General features: G+C 35.7%; 1 protein-coding gene across 1 annotated transcript in view; it reads right to left on the bottom strand.

Moving 5' to 3' along the window:
- Positions 1-17,673, bottom strand: part of CDH8 (cadherin 8) — a 333,702-nt gene that overhangs the window by 209,124 nt on the left and 106,905 nt on the right. Inside the window, exon 3 of the mRNA XM_045534039.1 lies at positions 12,619-12,913. Coding sequence (XP_045389995.1) covers positions 12,619-12,913 — 295 coding nt within the window. The remainder of the gene's footprint in view (positions 1-12,618; positions 12,914-17,673) is intronic.

The raw sequence follows: 17,673 nt of genomic DNA, 5'->3' as shown, positions 1-17,673 counted from the left end.
TGTAGATTGCTTTCTCTGCTTTCTAATGGATAAATTCGAATCCTCGTAATAACTCCTTTATTCTGCAGACTATTAGTGGTTCTGTTGGTCTCATGGGGAGCCTCTAGTCTTCCCAGCAATAAGACCTTGAGGGAGTTACACTATGGTTTTGTGCCTCAGTTTTCTCATTTGTAAAATAATAATAAAATTCACCCTGTAAGGTTATGGGCAGATTAAATGAGTGTATATGTATGGTGCTTAGGACAACATCTGGCACAAACATTTATTAAATATGAATCCCTAGGAAGTAGTAAAATTATTTATTATGCTAGCCTTAAGCTAATAACATTGCTTTGGATTTCAGAAGGAATAATGTATAGGCATTTCAACGCTTATTTCAAAACCATTTAACTTTATGTGGTTAACATCCCCCACCACCTACAGCCTCATATTGTAACTATTTTTGTCTTTTCTTAGAATATCTAATTATATATCAAATGCATATATGCAAAAATATATATGTGAGGAATTACAGGTGGGGAGAACAGAAAAAAATGCCATAAAACTCACAAAACTATGATTGCTAATCAACCAAAGAATTAATGCATTCCAGTCTAAATTTCAAATGACAATCTTCAAAGTCCAGTGAATCCAGAAAGTTCAATAAAGCCTATGATACACATATATCACAGTTAAAGTAATAATAACACATGCATACATAGAGACCCAAGGAAACCCCCACTGGCTGTGAGAGGCAAGGTTCTGAGAAAAGCATGTCACACACCAAAAATATATTGACAAAGGTGTCCCGCATTCATTTTCAACCAAGGCTTCAGAATTTCACAAATATATATTTCAGAGCTGCCCTGACATGTAGTTAATTCATTTCTCTGACCAGCGAATGTGAGCAAAGGCTACATTCTATGAGCTTTACTCTCCAGCTCTTTTTAATTCATGATTTCCTAGTCTAGTTACATAACAACAACAAAAAAAAAAAAAAAAAAAAAAAAAAAACTCATACCACTGTGAGTGCTGATTCTAATTTACAGAGCTCTACACGCACATGCAGCTTGAATAACAAGAAAGATTTGCGCTTTTGTCTTCTGGAACCAATAAATATGTTGAACCCTAGAATATTAATTCTCATAGGAGAGCAAAGAGGCAAAAAAGGCAACAGAATCATGGGATTGTCTGGGTAGAATCCTACCTGAGTTTCTTAGCCTTCCATCTATAATACCGAGTTTTCCTTGAGTGTTTTGATTCTCTGTAGGATAAGTGAAGATTTACTGATTTGAAAATACTTTTCAGCATTTTAAGCATCAGAACATTCCTTGATTAGAAAGCAGTAGATATCTTATTTTCTTCAGAAGAGTTCAGGATAGGCCTGGTTGAAGTGATGGCCATAGAACATTTCTCTGAGAACAGAGAAGTAGGGTGTAATTTTCAAAGAAGTTAATCAATGTACTTAGAAATAGCAAGAGCCAAGTTGTGAGTGAGTAGAAAATATATTTCTGAAGAATTTAAAGAGATGACACTAGGATAATCAAGTTGAGTTTAAAATAATTCCAACTAGCCAGCACAGGTATACAACAGAACAAAAAACTTAAAAGGGAAATAAAACTTTAACATTCAGCTACCACTGTGAATAGGCCTAGAAACTATTGTTCAATGTGTATGTAGATAAATTGGTTTAAGGACACAGGTTGAGACACATCATCAGTGTTGCCTCTTCACCTACATATTCCTAATGTTGAGTCAGTCTTTAATTTTGTTCCTCTGAAACACCAATTCAGATGATCAGACATATGTGAATGAATAGAAGATAGAGGTAGGTTTCTAAATCAAACCGAAGCAACAAATCATATTTCACATGGAGTGGCTCATTGTTCACCTGTAGGGGTGGGGTTAGAGGGAGAGACTGTTAAACTTTTCAGTAGGTTAAAATTTCAACTTTTTTGTACTTTTTTTGAAATATGTTGTTATGCAATATTCTACTTTATAGAACAAAAGTGATAACCGGTATTACCACTTAAAAAATCAATGAGGTCCTTTCTTCCTTCCTCCCTCCCTCCCTTCCTCCTTTTCTCTTTCTTCCTCTTTTTTTTCTTTCTTTCTTTTTTGTTTTTGACAGGGTCTTGCTCTGTCATCTGGGCCACAGTGCAGTGACACCATCATAGCTCACTGCAACCTTAAACTCCTGGGCTCCAGCGATCTGCCTACCTCAACCTGCAGAGCAGCTGCGACTAAAGGTGTATGCCACCATGCCCAGCTAATTTTTCTATTTTTTGTAGAGATCGGGTCTCTCTCTTGCTCAGGCTAGTATCAAACTCCTGACTGAGCTCAAGCCATCCTCCCCCACCTCAGCCTCTCAAAAGTGATAGGATTACAGGTAAAGCCACTGCACCCAGCTTCAAATGAGGTTTTTCATCACATTTTCTTGTGATTTATATCATGATGATGAACTTTTATAGGCTAATGATTGAAAATTCATCTTCTAGAAATAATTCAAAGATTTTCTACTTCTTCCTTAAAATTCCTTAGTCCATAGATCAATTTCAAAGGAAGAGCTCACCGAAAACACCCAGCTTATTTTGGTAATAGGATCCCAAGTTAGGTGGATCTGAGGCTATTGAGACAGCCTCATTAGGCATAGTTCTAGAATTTTAACTGTTTTCAAAATGACTGAAAGCAGTGGGTTTGTTTGTTTGTTTGTTTGTTTGTTTAATAGACACAGGGTCTTGCTCTTGCTCAGGCTGGTCTCGAACTCCTGACCTCAAGCAATCCTCCCACCTCAGCCTCCCAGAGTGCTAGGATTATAGGTGTGAGCCACCATGCCAGGCCTGAAAGCAGCATTTCTATAGAATTATAATAGACTTCCCTAACTATTTTACATTGCTGTTGTGTATTTATACATATATATGATATATATAATTCATATAAAATATATACAATGTTGAGGCTTAAACCAAAGAATGTTACAATTGAAGAGATCAGGAATAGGAGCTGACCTCCTAAAAACAGCAAACTGTTAGGAACAACAAAATTGATTAACTGTATCTCTGTTATCAATTAATTGATTGATAAAATGTAATATTAAAATTTAGGGAGTAAGAAGGGCAAGCATTAAAAGCAAAACTTGATGGGAGGAGCTTCCCTATCACACAAATTATTCAGACAAACCTTGTTTATATTTCCATCACTAAATCAAAGCTTAGGCTTGATTTCAGCCACAATATAGAAAACATAATGCTGCTTGGAAGACTAATGCACTTTAGACACTCCTCAGAGTTAACTGTCACCAACGTTTCCTTTTGGATACTCTGATAATTTCTAAAACATAGACCGTTGAGGGAGACCCTCGGGAACAACCAAAGTCCTCATTTTGGAAACCACTGTTTCACTTTCACTATGAGATTTTTTTAAAAAATAAGATTCAGCTATTATACCAACCGCCTACATATGCCTAATGGAGGTTTAGCCTCTTTATGCAGAAGAGAAACTACAGAATCCTCGGCCCATCGTGGAGTTTTGGAAGCACAGCTGTTATAGGCATTCATATCAGGTATAGCAGCTGGATTTCTTTTGAGAGTATTTATTTCAATCCTCATGATTTCCCGCCCATGTTTTCCTAAAGAATTTCAATTTTGTTCGTCATTCTGAATCAAACAAGACAAAAAATATAATCAAATCCATCAAGATATATTTCTCCCCTTTCTCACTTTGCATCTCTCCTTTAAAAATAGAGAAATCCTGCTGAATCCTTTTAAAATCTAGCCTAGAGAGAGGAAAAAAGCCACAACCTCTAAATTATAAAAAAGAAGTGTGTTAGGTTTAAGACAGTCTGTCAGTATGTTCATCCTTTGATCTTTTAAACCTACGTGACTTATTTCTTTAATAATAAAATAATATGAAATGAATCACTTTATTACTTTGGGACTATTCTTTATTTGGGGCTAAAATATGTGCTGGGCAATGATAAGAATAGCAGGCTAATCCATGTAAGCTGTAGTCATCAAAATGTACAATTCACATTTTAGAAACTGCAAATTTCACTATTTAGCTGCATGCTAAATTAACATGTGACCATGCATAGAATCAAAAATGTATTCTCATTAGATGTGTGTTTCTAGAGCTTTTGTAGAGTCAAATTCTGTAATGCTTCAAGATACTTCTTTAAAAAATGGTTTCTAGGCTGATATAAATGAATTTGAATCTCCAAAAGAAATATATAGTATGTCTAAATCTCCAAAAGAGTTGATAGTATGAATTTATCAAAGTATGATATGTTAATACTTTAAAGACCAAAGTAGGAAAAATAATTTTAGTTTCTTTAATTGAGTGTTTTCTAAATACATTTGACTTTTTTCGCACTAAACCAATGTTGAATACAGATTAGGAAATATTGCCATAGATCTATTATATAATAAGAAACAATCCAGAAATATAGAAAAATAAAAGTAGAGAGTATTGTGTAGTTTCTGCCTCCATTCCTGTCTACCTTCTGCCTGAACAGTTCAATCCAAATGCCACCAGGTATGGTTGGGAAGATGGGACTCCACATGAGGGTGAAGAGGTGGAGAAAGAGTGGGAGGGTAGCTACGTATTTGTGCGAGGGAGCAGGGCATGGAGAGAGGGAGCAAATAGAGATAAGTTACTTCACAGAGGAGGGTTAATCCAATTAATAAATATATTATGAATAAGGAGACCCAGGTTTCTCACTGTGAGAGAAAGGGAAAAATAATCAAAATGAACCCTGAGGTGCTATTTTAGAATTGGAATTACAGAGATGAACTCATGGTTTTTATTAAATAATAGATAGATAGAAAGTGCATCAGTTTCCTCAGGCTGCTGTGATGAAGTGTCATAAATTGAGTTGCTTAAAACAACAAGAATTGATTCTCTTACAGGCCTGGAGTCCCAAATCAAGATGTTAGCAGGTTCAACACCTTCCATGTTGGTTCCAGGAATTCATTCCTCCACACGCTTTGCAGCTATTGTGGGTCCTGGCATTTCTTGGCTATGGTGGCGTAACTCCAATCTCTGGCTTCATCTTCACATGGCCTTCTTCCCTGTGTGTGTCTGTGTCTTTACACAGTCTTTTTATATAAGGACACCAATCATTGGATTTAGGAGCCAAAAATGATCTCAAGTACCTAATTATATCTTCAAAGACCCTACTTCCAAGTAAGGTCACACTCTAAGGTTCTGAATGGACACAAAATTTTGGGCACCACTATTCAGCCCAGTACAGATAGATAAGTGTGTGTGTGTATATGTGTGTGCCTGTAAATGCTCCCATGCCTTTCTTAGCTCAGCCTTGTCCATTGAGAAGGTTTGGGAACAGTGACAGCCCAATGGTAATTAACACTACTGATACCCAGACTTTGGGACATAAATACAATTCTCCTTTAGATGGAACCAGACGTCTTTGTATAAATCTTGTGTAAATCTTTGTGTCTTATTCTAGGGCTTGGCTAGGGCAAGTACAAAATGAGCCTCAAACACTTTGGTAAGAAAGTACCCAAAGAATGATGGAGGCGTATTAATAAGACACAGTGTCAGCTCCAAGGTCATGTCATGGCACAGACTGAGGTACTCAGAGCATCAAGATAAATAATTAAAATAACCTGTTGTAACTCACTAGAAAAAACAGAAATATAGAAGTCAAAACTAATGTAAATAAATACACAAGCAAATAAGTGGGAAGAAGAGAAAGCTTTTCCTTGTAGAAGAACACTGACAAATAAATGTAGATGGAATTAAGAAAATCACCACTTGGCAGCTCTCATAGGAATCATTAATTTGGCAAACTTCAATGGATGTTAAAGTTTTGGATTAGTAATTTTATGTGGAATGCAATCTTTATATAAATTCCAAGTATCTTCCCACAAAGTATTAAGCACAAAAAGAAAAAAAGATTAACTCGACAATGGTGACACATAGATAACTCCTTAATGAGGTGTTCAAAATTACTGTCACCAATAATGGAATAAATCAAAATCTTGTACAACCTTATACAAATCAGTGAGATATTATCTGGGATAGTATTGTCGAAAATGCATATTCTGAATCGAATCTCAAAGAAACATCAGAAAATCCTAACTAAAGAATTCTAAAAAATAATTGCTCCATAATCATCAAGTGTAAAGGATGTGAAGTGAAGAAAAGACGGAAGATATCTTCGAAATTGTAAGAGTCCTCTGCAAGTGTGGTCCTGAGTATGATACTTTTACTATAAAAGGATGTTATTGGAACAACTGGAGACATCTGACTGAGGCCTGTGCATTTGTTAGCAGTGGCGTGCTAATATTAATTTCCTAATTTTAGTAGCTGTTTTGTGGCAGTGTAGAAAAACATCCATGGGGGAGGACTTACTGAGGCATGAGGAAAAATATCAACAACTTACTATCAAATGGTTCAGGAATAATATATTTGGATGGCATTTTGCAACTGTAAGATTAAATTTATGCTAAATTACAGAGAAAAAACATAAAAGAAATAGTGTGTAATTTCTATGGGTCTTCCTCCAAAAGAAGACAAAGATTACCCTAAAAGGACACATATACAAAGAAAAGGCATAATAGGAGTAGTAAGAAAATATCGGAGAACAAGCATAACACACAGGCACGTTTTCAGGAGGAAAAAGACGGAAATTATTTAATCAGTGTAACATTTTTCATTTGGCTTAGTCATTTTTCAAGGGGAGTGAGAGTTCTGGCATATTGTATAATGACTTCCGTAACCTCTTCAGGGATAAGCCTTTGGAAAGTAGTGAGATTTGCCTTTTTCAAATATGTATTTACTAAGTCATTTCTTAACCTTCTTCTAAAATTTCAATTACTTTTTTTTTTCTTGGTGAAACATGCATTCTACTTTTGCATTCACCACTAGGATACCCAGAGTCCATTTAGGAGGGGATGGGTATATTCACACCTAGCGGGTATGGTGCACACCGTCTGGGGGATGGACACACTTGAAGCTCTGACTCGGGCAGGGCAAAGGTAATATATGTAACCTAAAGATTTTTACCCCCATAATATTCTGAAATTGAATAAATAAATAAATAAAAGCACTGGAAACATTGGTATTAATAAATAAGTTACTCTCATTACTCTTTATCTTTAATACATTCACAGCAGCATTTTAGCCCCAGTCATTCACCCTGTGGCTCTTAATTATTTTTATTGTTATTCGAAATTCTATATGATATATTGTTGTGACATTTTTAAAGTACTTAAATCCTATCTTGAAAATTGTGCAATACCTCTCTCAAACTTCTTATCCAACTCCCCTCTCAGTTCTTAAAATTTAATTTGCAAAGTATGCTGACCTCCAGAGCTCTTCCACCTTGGAAAAACATTAACTACTATAAATATGTAGCAGAATCATCATGCTCATATAAACAGAATTCTCTAGAGATACTATCAAAGAGCAGTAGAGCATACTGGTTAAGCCCAGGGGAGGGAAAGCCAGATGTCTGGATTTTAATCTCAGCCCCTCCCCTTAATATCTGGCTTTATATTAGCTATTGTTAATATTTTCCCCATTTTTCTGTTTTAAAATAATGATAGAGAAACTAATATTAGTATTAATGTTATAGGATTATTGTACATACTAGAAATGTTTAAAACAGCTTCTGGCATACAGCAATTCCTCAGTAAATATTGATCATCATTAAAGAAACCCTAAATCTCAAAGGAAACTAAGAAAACCCCCAGTGTCATGTTTTACATAACTGTGCACATAACCATGCAATAATGCCTACCACCTTAAGCACTGCTCTTTCTCATCCTTTTACTCCCACCTTCACTAATATGCCCTTTAGAATAAAACAGGGTTTGTTCCAATATGCATATTTTGAAGCATAAATTAAGTCTAGAAGGCCAAGTAGTTAGCACCTTAAATATAATCATTGAATTTTTCAAAACATACTTTTAGGCAGGGATTGCTATATACATTACACAGATAAAGCAAATCTGAGATGGGTTATGTCACTTACACAAGAAGTCAGATTTGGAGCCAAATAACCTGGAAATCTAAGTCAAAGTCAAATAAAATTTCATTTTATTCAAATCCAGGTTTAGAAGAACAATCAGGGCTAAAACACTCCTCACCCTAGTATACATAAACAATATCTATTTAAAGTATCTGGAACTTAATAAATGTAGCAAATTTCTATTAAAAAACTAACTTCAACAATGCTAGTGTGAGATCCACATTTAAAATCAGACAAGCTCACATGCCTCTATTTATGCAGTATAGCTATGAAAGTGAATTCTCATCAAGTTATGAAATGTGCAGTAGAATATAAAAGAACTATGTCTTCAGCTCCCAAATAAGATATTTCTAAAATAATTTGGCTGCCATTTGGGCAAATATATATGTGTGTTTTGTCTTGACAGCTTGTCAACTGGCAGACAGTTCTTGAACATCACATTCATTTCAATTTAATATTGGTAAATTTCTGAATTAGAATTTTATTTTTCACTTTCTGCACAATGAACCGCCCCCCCCACCCTTTGCTGGCATTCCTTGGGGCACACAGGTGCACGTGCTGGCATTTCTGCAGGAGCAGAGGAAGAAAAATGAAAGAAGGAAGGAGGGGAGGGAAGAGACAGGCTAAGAGAGAACAGTGGCAACAGGCAGAAAAAGGAGATGGTAGCTGACCTTCCTCCTGAAATTCACCTTCATGAGAAATGAAGGGAATAATTCACACTTGACAATAAAATAGTGCAGCTGCCTCTGCTTCCTTTAACCAGAGAGACTGGAGTCAAACAGAAACCAGACACCCAATGCGTAAAATCGACACATACGGAAAGGTCCGAAGGCAAGGTGGGGAACAGATTAATAAAAATAATTTTAAAAACCACAACAACCAATTATGGAACACTTAGTTGCTTTATGCCATACTCTTACCTTGTAGTTTGTTATTCACCTCTCACACAATGCAAGTAAGTTGGAAAATATTATCTTTGCATTGTAGCTAAAGAAAATGGGCAATAATTTAACCTCCCTGAACTTCAACGTAAACCATATTTTAAAGGATAGAACCCGGATTCAAAGTCACACCTTAATTTTAACACATTCCCTATGATTTTTAGAAGACATGTCACAGGCTAAAGATTTAAATATATATATAGATATAGATGGAGACAGAGAGATCTGCATATATGTTAGTGTGGATTATTTAAGGGTCTACTCCCTTAGCAAGAAAAAAAATTCAGATGGAGAAAAAATACATATATTCATATATTTACAGGCATACATAGACACTTCATTATGTAGCTAATTATATTTTTAAAATTCTTTTCTCTTTTGAAGATGGCCTTGACATTTGCAAAAGTTTCTGGGGTTTTCTTTCTCAACAGATCTATCAGGCACATGAGTAATATACACAGAAATGGGAGTCTCTGACACATTTACAATTAATAGGTACAGCCTTGGCATGAAGATGTACAGATCATAATAATGAGGCAAAAATAATATCTTCCTTGTTCACTGTTTATTAGCAATTAAGATAAAGTGTGCTGTATGTATCGTAGGTGCCAAAAGTTCTTTAAAACCATCTTACTGTAATTTGGATGAAAAGGATGAATTAGGCAAGTTCTCTGACCTAAATGAGTTGACCAAACAATTAGAAAAATAAGTATAGTGTTTCTCAGTTCTTGTTTGTGTGTCAGAATCCAAAAGAAGTGCAAAGATGGAGGTGTTTTTGCTTATTTGTGTTTCTTTTTTTGTGGTGGGGGTGATGGTAAGGAGGTAACTTCCTGCCAGAAAGTCACAGAAGTTTTCCTAGAAAAAGTGTCATCTCAGCCAGCCATAAAGAAGCAATTCAGTTTTGGTAAGCAGGCATAAATAAACAAAAATAGAATTCCTTACATAAGAGCTAGACAAAATAGAGTCTTGGCAGAAGAAACACACGGGTAAGATATGAAGACCTGAAATCACTTTTGATTTGCTGAGTGTATCTACCAAAGTCATGTTGTAGGTAGATAAGAAAGGAGATCAGATGAAGCCAGGCTATAAAAATTCCCTTGGTTAAGGAGCTAGGGAACTATTCTGTGAAAAATGAACCCTTATGGAATGTAAGGGAGATTTTTGTCCCAGCATAAATAGATACATAGATTAGCTAAGTAACATGGTCAGAATCAAACATCCTAATTTATAACATTACTGAGACAATCTATAATCCAGCAGAGGCATTAAAATCTGATCCAGGAAGGTGGTCATAAGAATGAAATGAAATGATGCATTAAGATTACATTGCAGGTCAGCTCAGTGGCTCATGTCTGTAATCCTAGCACTTAAGGAGGCCAAGGTGGGAAGACTGCTTGGGGTCAGGAGGTTCTAGACCAGCCTGAGCAAGAGTGAGACCCCCATCTTTGCAAAACAATAGAAAAATTAACCCAGTGTGGTGGCTCGCACCTATAGTTCTAGCTACTCGGGAGGCTGAGGCGGGAGGATTGCTGGAACCCAGGAGTTTGAAGTTTGCAGTGAGCTGTGAAAACTCCACTGCACTCTACTAGCCCAGGGGACAAAGCAAGGTCCTGTCTCAAAAAAAAATAAAAATAAAAATCACATTACTATTAGGAGTGACTAGGGATTAAATAGGCAAGATACTGCTGAGGCTTAATGAGAGAGGAAAGATTCAACAGTATCTCTGACATTCTGCACATGGAATTTTAGAGTGTTTTGGAATTATTGATAAAGTCATAGAAGTCAGAAAGCGAAAAAAGTTAATTTCATAAGAAAAAGTAATGAGTTGATTTTTAATGTGGGATTCGAGCCCAGTTGGATGTCCAGGTGAAAGTGTTCATGAAGCAACTAGAACGTGGGTAACCAGCTTACCCAGCAGATGAAGCAGGGCATATGATTTTAAAGCCATCCACATTAAGCAGATGACTGAAGACACGGGCTGACCAGGAAAGGCAGCTGGGGAAGGGAGACAGGAAAGGAGAGGGGAGGGGAAAAAAGAGAAGAAACAGAAGCAGGAGAAGGAGGAAGACTAAAAGGAGAAGGCTGAGAAAGGAGGAAGAATAGGAAAAGGCAATGAGAGAAAGGAAAAAGAACTATGAGGAACAAAATAATCTTAAAGAGTAAGTGACAAAATAAGGGAAATTCATTCAAACATAAAAGGAGCAGATCAAGTAGAGGAGAAGAACCAAGATATTCCCTTTCTCAGAAATGCATGAGAGTAAGTTATTTGCAAATTAAGACACTTGTTCTACCAAGAATTTTTCTTTATTTGAAATTTAAATCCCAATTAATTTCCATGAGGAATGCTATAAACACACACACACACACACACACACACACACAAAGTATCTCATCAGATTCCTAAAATAAATTAAAATGTCAAGACCACATTGAGAAAGTAAGAATATTCTCTACTGTACCTCCTAATAATAACGGTCAGAAATTTAGCCTTGAAAACCATAATCAATACCTTGCCTTTATTTGAATCAACAGTAAAGACGTTGAGGACATTATTCAGCCATATATTTCTTTCTGGTGTTTATATTTAAGTATTTGTAATTTTTTTGAGAAGTTACTTGGAAATAAAGGTCTTGAACAAGTTTTTCTCTGGCAGATAATTCAAGGTCAGATTTTTGAGCTTGATGTAGTAAATGTTCATGTCTGTATTTACCTGATTCTGACCTTCAATTTATATCTCTACCTGTGTTTCTTACGTGTCTTATCGGGTTCACCTACTCCTAACTTACGCTACGTCACTGGATAGCAGGCAGTCTTATAGGTTGTCTTAAATGCAATTTGAAACAAATCAGGGTATGTATTACACGTATAGAAAATTACTTTTGTAATCTTATCCTTTGAATTTTGGATGCTGCCTACTACTTTTGACAGACAAAAGGAACTCTAAAATTTTTCCTTTTATTATGTCATGTCTGGGGTCAGAAGTTTCCTGTATCAAGGTCAGGGTTTGGGGATGGATAAGCAAGCTCAAAAAAGGGGAAAAATATTAAAATCATGTTTTGAAATATATATATATATATCATATATATATATTGCTCTGTAAAACGTAATGGATACTTCAATGGCTCAGAAAAAGTGGGAGGGAGTCAATGGTGATAGCAGTGCCTCCTAAAAAATGTTCAGTTGAGATACACACAAAAACAGAACTCTCTTTGGTAACGGTGATAGCCTAATCCACTCCAGCCTCCACCCACCAGCTCAATCCAGTATCTGGCTCACTACAGACCTAGACGGTTTTCTGTTTCTCTATGTGCTGCATCTGCATGTGAATATACATAAACAAATAATTAAACATCAAGCAAATATCAATAGGATTAGCTTGGCATGTTGGAACAAATCTTGATAAATCTGCCTCAGTAACAATACTCAAACTACAAGTCCATGAGAGGAATACAAATTCAGCCTATTGAAGTATTGTCGTGGAAGGAGAGATATTTTAATAAAATTGTTCCTCCGTCAGTTCCTATTACTAAGGGACTAAAGCTATTGAGCTGCGGAACTTAGGCCAAAAAGGGGGATTTGGAAATGCAAATTAGAGATAAGACGGTAATAAACGTCTTCCATTCAGCAACACACCATCCTTGATGCCAGGAGCTATTTTAAAGATGACTCTTAATAGTTCTGTGAAAATGGGAGCATACATACCCAAAATGGACATTTCCGGCACGGTAGCATGATAGGGTCCATTAAGAAACTCCGGTGCGTTGTCGTTGATGTCTTGAACTTTAATGATAAATTCAGAAGGAGGCTCAAGAGGTTTGCTTGTCTCCCAGTCCACCGCCTGAGCTGTTAGGGTATACTCAGCCTTTTCCTCTCGGTCAAGTCTTTTTATAGCATGGATATCTCCAGTTATATCATTTATTTGAAAGATTGTCCCAGCTCCATCGCCTGATAGGATATACTTAATCTTTTTGCTCCCAGGATCCAGGTCTGTGTGTAGCTAAAATGAAAAGTAGCATTTGTTAGTGATGGAGCAATCTACACTGTTTTTTTTTTTTTTTTTTTTAACTATCTCCTGTTTGAATATCAAGTTGGTTCTTGTTACATCACATCATCAATTTCTGCTATGAGTAGCAGTACAAAGGGTGTATTACAGTGGTGTGGATATCAATCAAATATAAAATATAATGAAATTCATCTAAATAAGTTAGAACAGTTAGGTAAAAGTACACTGAGCTGTTTAGTATAAGCTGCCATGCTTTCAGAATGATAAAAAGGTCAAGAAGAAAATACAAAAATGTATGTATTTTTCCCAACGTATCAATATATTTATTTAAAGTTACCATCATTAGTTACCTTTTATGTTTCATTATCTGTGTGCCAAGGAGTATCTAAATCACTTCTCATATAATCATGCCCTTAATTTTAACAAAAAAAAAATGAGTTAAGAATATTTCATATGAACCAGGAGAAATGTGAGGTTCAACACAGCACATAATAACCTCACCTCTTCAAGGTTCCCATTTGGTAGAATGAAGTATAGTAGACCCAGAGTTCAATTCAGATCTGTCTGCTATATTTACACAACAAAAATAATTCTAATAACCTGAATTATATTATATTTTTATCAGGATTTTTTCCCCTTTAATTCTTACTACTTTTCTGGTCCAAGAAAATCATTTCCATTTTAGAGAAGAACACTGAGGCCAGAATATGGGAGCACATTTTCTAGAAAAGGAATGAACCCCTTCAGCAAATGACAACTTTCTAACAGAAATCCAAACCTATCTCAAGTCCTGGCAACAAACATTCATTGAACAAATATGAATTGAATTTATGTATCAAGCAAATGCTCTGCCTGAAACATTTTGGTAGGTGCTGGGGAGAATTGAATCCCTAGTTTTAAAATTCTCACAGTTTGTTCTTAAGAGGAAGACAAGAATATTCTTAAATATAGTGCTTCTCCTTTACAGTATGTTGACTCCTGTTAGAAAAAGCTAAAATAAAAAAAAAAAAAAACAATATGTACATATATATGTATTTTTCAAAGAAAAATTCATGGCAAAGTACTGGTTAAATGCACATATTTTCAGTTTAACTCAGTTACTTAACTGCCAATACAGTTCCAGTTAGCACACCATGAGATTTCAAATATTTACTCCTTAAAAAAAATCTTGTGGAAAGAAACTCCTAGAAATTCAAAAGATATTGTGTTCTCTTGGGATCTCTTCTATTCAGAACAGGTTCTATCGCTTTCTTCACCGATTTAAATTGTATTTAGTGCTTCAATAAGTGAAAAGAAAGGATTATAAAAAAGACATAAAATAGCAACAAAGAATCCAAATGCATCTAGATCTCCTACTTTACTTTTGAATATTTTAAAAAGTTAAAGCATAAGATAACATCAATATTTATTGAATCTCAAAATGTATCCCTTTCATTTATTGTATTTAATTTATTAACAGGAACAAATATTGAAATGCCACTTTATCTTAATGAATGTGGGATTATAATTCATTAATGTGATATTAATCCTAATTTATGATCATTTTAATTTATGTGCATTTTAATATTCCATTAGCATTTTTATTAAAAAAAGAAAATTTGAATAATATATCATTCATGGAAGTTTCCATTCACATACAAGGAGTTCTTGAGAAGCAGAAGGTATTGGTATGTATCACTTTTCTCCATAACATTTTGCTAATTAACAAACCATTCAAATTGGTGCTATCATTATTTATGTTAAAACTTATTTGTGTCATATTTTCCTTCCATTTTCTAATAGCCTCTAATTAATAAATTGTATTATAATTTTAGGTTTGGATGATCCCTTGTGTTTAAAATTAGCAAAGGGAGAAGAAAGCTAAGATTCAAGTCTCTCTTACTATACAAATGGGAGAAATTAACACATTTATTTGAGTTTCAGTTACTTTGCCTAAAATATGGGAATAAAGAATCTGAGACTATACATCTATTTGAAAATTATTAAAACATAGAAGTAGCTATATTAAGTGTTTAATAACCAAAACCATTTTTACTTCATATCATATTCAATCATATACTACTATCTGAAAACATCGTGATAAGCCAAGATGCAACCTACCTAAGTGAAAGCAAGTTCCCAAGACTTCATTCAAAGATAAATTTACACATCATAGCACTTTGAAAGAAATGGGAAAAAAAAGTAAAGAAAAATCTTGGTAAACATTGTATTCTTCCTCATTCTTCTGGAAATTTCATTTTTAGCTTATCCCAGTAAAATCCAGATCCTGGAGTAATGATAATCTCAAAATAAAACACTGTGTATCTATCTATGTTTGCTCATTTCATCCTATTATTGGTATCACACATACACACACACACACACACTCTTGCACATGACTTGTTCAGGTAACCAACTCGACCTTACAAAGAAAAGATTGTAGGTGTATAAAAACAGCAATGTGCAGAGAGCAAAGGCATCTAAGACTCCAGGTCTGGCCCTCAGAAGTATCCAGTGTACATGGTTCCAAGTTGCTGCTTTTTTTGTCAGTCTTTTACCTAAGTGTGAGGAACCCTGCTCAGTCCAATGCAGCATCCCTTTCCCTGTCAATGTATCCCATCCAAGGACCCTCTCTGTAAGATTATGGAGCCAAAGACATCCCAAAGGCACTGAATGCTAACACATTGTGCAGCATCTCTTTTAGGGGCTGCTTCTGCTAATCAGAGCTGGATTAAGGACCATATGCACACTGGTCTGGGGAAGTAGGACTCCTTGGGCTGGCTGTGGTACAAAAAACAAAACAAACAAACAAACAAAACACTTCATCCATTCATTTAATAAACCTCATATTCTTCCCTGTCTTGGTGTGGACATAAATTAATAAATGACACAGCCTTGGTCTCTGCTCTCAAAGAGCCATAGTTTTGTGGGAAATAAATACAAACAGAAAACTTGGAGGAAGCATATCTACTACCACTATTATTATTATCGACTACTTATATATCTGGAAAACATTTTTTATGTATAACTCTAATGTTAGTCTCAGAACAAACTGGAGACCATTTCCTAATTTTCCCAACGAACCTATAGAGATTCAGAGATTTTCACAGAACTTTTCCAGAGAATGCACAACCTGTAAGGGATAATCTTAACAGCACACGCTTTAGAGTCCATTTCTGGATTTAAATGCATGTTCTAAGAGCAATGCTAGGAGACGAACAGGGAGATGTGATGACATATAGCAATTTTACTTAATACAGAGAGTGAGGTGTGGAAGAATAGAAAAAGACTTCCCAAAGAAGGATGATTAAAACTTCAGATCTCAAAGAGGGAGAAACCCTATGCCAGGCACAGGTAATTATATGAGTAAAGATCTAGAAACAAGAAAAAGCATAGCATGCTAGAGAAATTAAAGATGATTTAATCTGGATGGAACATGAAGTTAAGAAAAAGAGAGGTAGCAAGACCTAAGAATAGAAACCAAGACAGGGGCCAGATTATGCAGAGCTGTGAAACCAAGATACAGAGTTTTGATTTGACTATAAAAGTGACAAGAGACTGTAAATACATAGAAGGGTTTCAAAAAGGAGCCTGATGCCGTAATAGTTTTGTTGCAGTAACATTGCAGTGACTGGTGTGTGCTTACAAGAAAACGTCATGGAAGCAAAGAGGAAGGAGAGGACAGAAAGAAAACTCTCACATCAGTTCATAAAGCTTCCTCGGTTCTGATTCTCAAATCCAGCCGAGCAACCAGGATCTGCCACATTTGCAACCAGATGAATTCCAAACCCCTCTGGCCACTCACTTCAGCCAGGTTAGAGAAGCACAGAACGTCAGATGTCCAGTGGATAATCCCAGTCTTCCACAGTCACCCTTCAATTTCAGGAATCCTAACAGGACCACTCCACAATTAAGCCACATTGTGGGTATCAGCATCATTACACATTCATCATCTTCTGCGTATTTGCATAACACCTCCCAATTAAAGGACAAGTTTTTACTGTAAAAGTCATGGGAAGAGGTATTTGCACTTCACTCTCCTTTGTATTTCCTCTGCCTGGTAAAGTTTCTGGCAAAATTGTTGGATGCTCAATAAATATTTGTGGAATCAAGGGAAAAATTCATTTTATTTTCAAAGCAATTATTTAAATAAGGAGGCAAAGGAATTTAGAAAAGCTAGGCCCATAGACCTAAAATCTTATCTACAATAAATGCAAAGCCCTTGAGTTTCCCTAAGTATGTATTCAAATTTAGCATCCAACATAGGAACTAAAACTTAGTAGACAGGCTTATGGAAGAAAAGATGGGCAGATGACGGATAGATGGATGGGTAATGGATGAATAATAGATGGATCATAGAGGACAATTATCTTATGCACAGACATCACTGCTCTCAGAATCAGAGTAAAAATCCTGATCTTCAATATTACCCACATCCCTCTCACGGTGGTGAATATTGATCGTCAGAAAAAATACAAACTACTTTCCCATCCTCTCACAAGTATCCCCCAGGACCGGAAGTAATGCTAGAAGAGTAGAGCTTAATGGAGATACATTCTTCTTTGTGAGTACCAATTTTAATACCAAATTATGACTCAGTTACCATAGAAGACCAGAGTGGGTCATTCTGCCTACTTCTTCCTCTAGAATGAGATGGGACCTGGGACTGAGTAAACTACAGGAGAAATTGCTTCCTCATCTGAAAATGAGATAACTCTGGCATCAGAATTTATTTTGAAATTCCACTCTATCCAGAAGAACATCATGGGAGGATC

Source organism: Lemur catta, chromosome 20 (assembly GCF_020740605.2).
Source record: "Lemur catta isolate mLemCat1 chromosome 20, mLemCat1.pri, whole genome shotgun sequence".
NCBI lineage: Eukaryota > Metazoa > Chordata > Mammalia > Primates > Lemuridae > Lemur > Lemur catta.
This window is presented reverse-complemented; position numbering and strand designations above follow the sequence as displayed.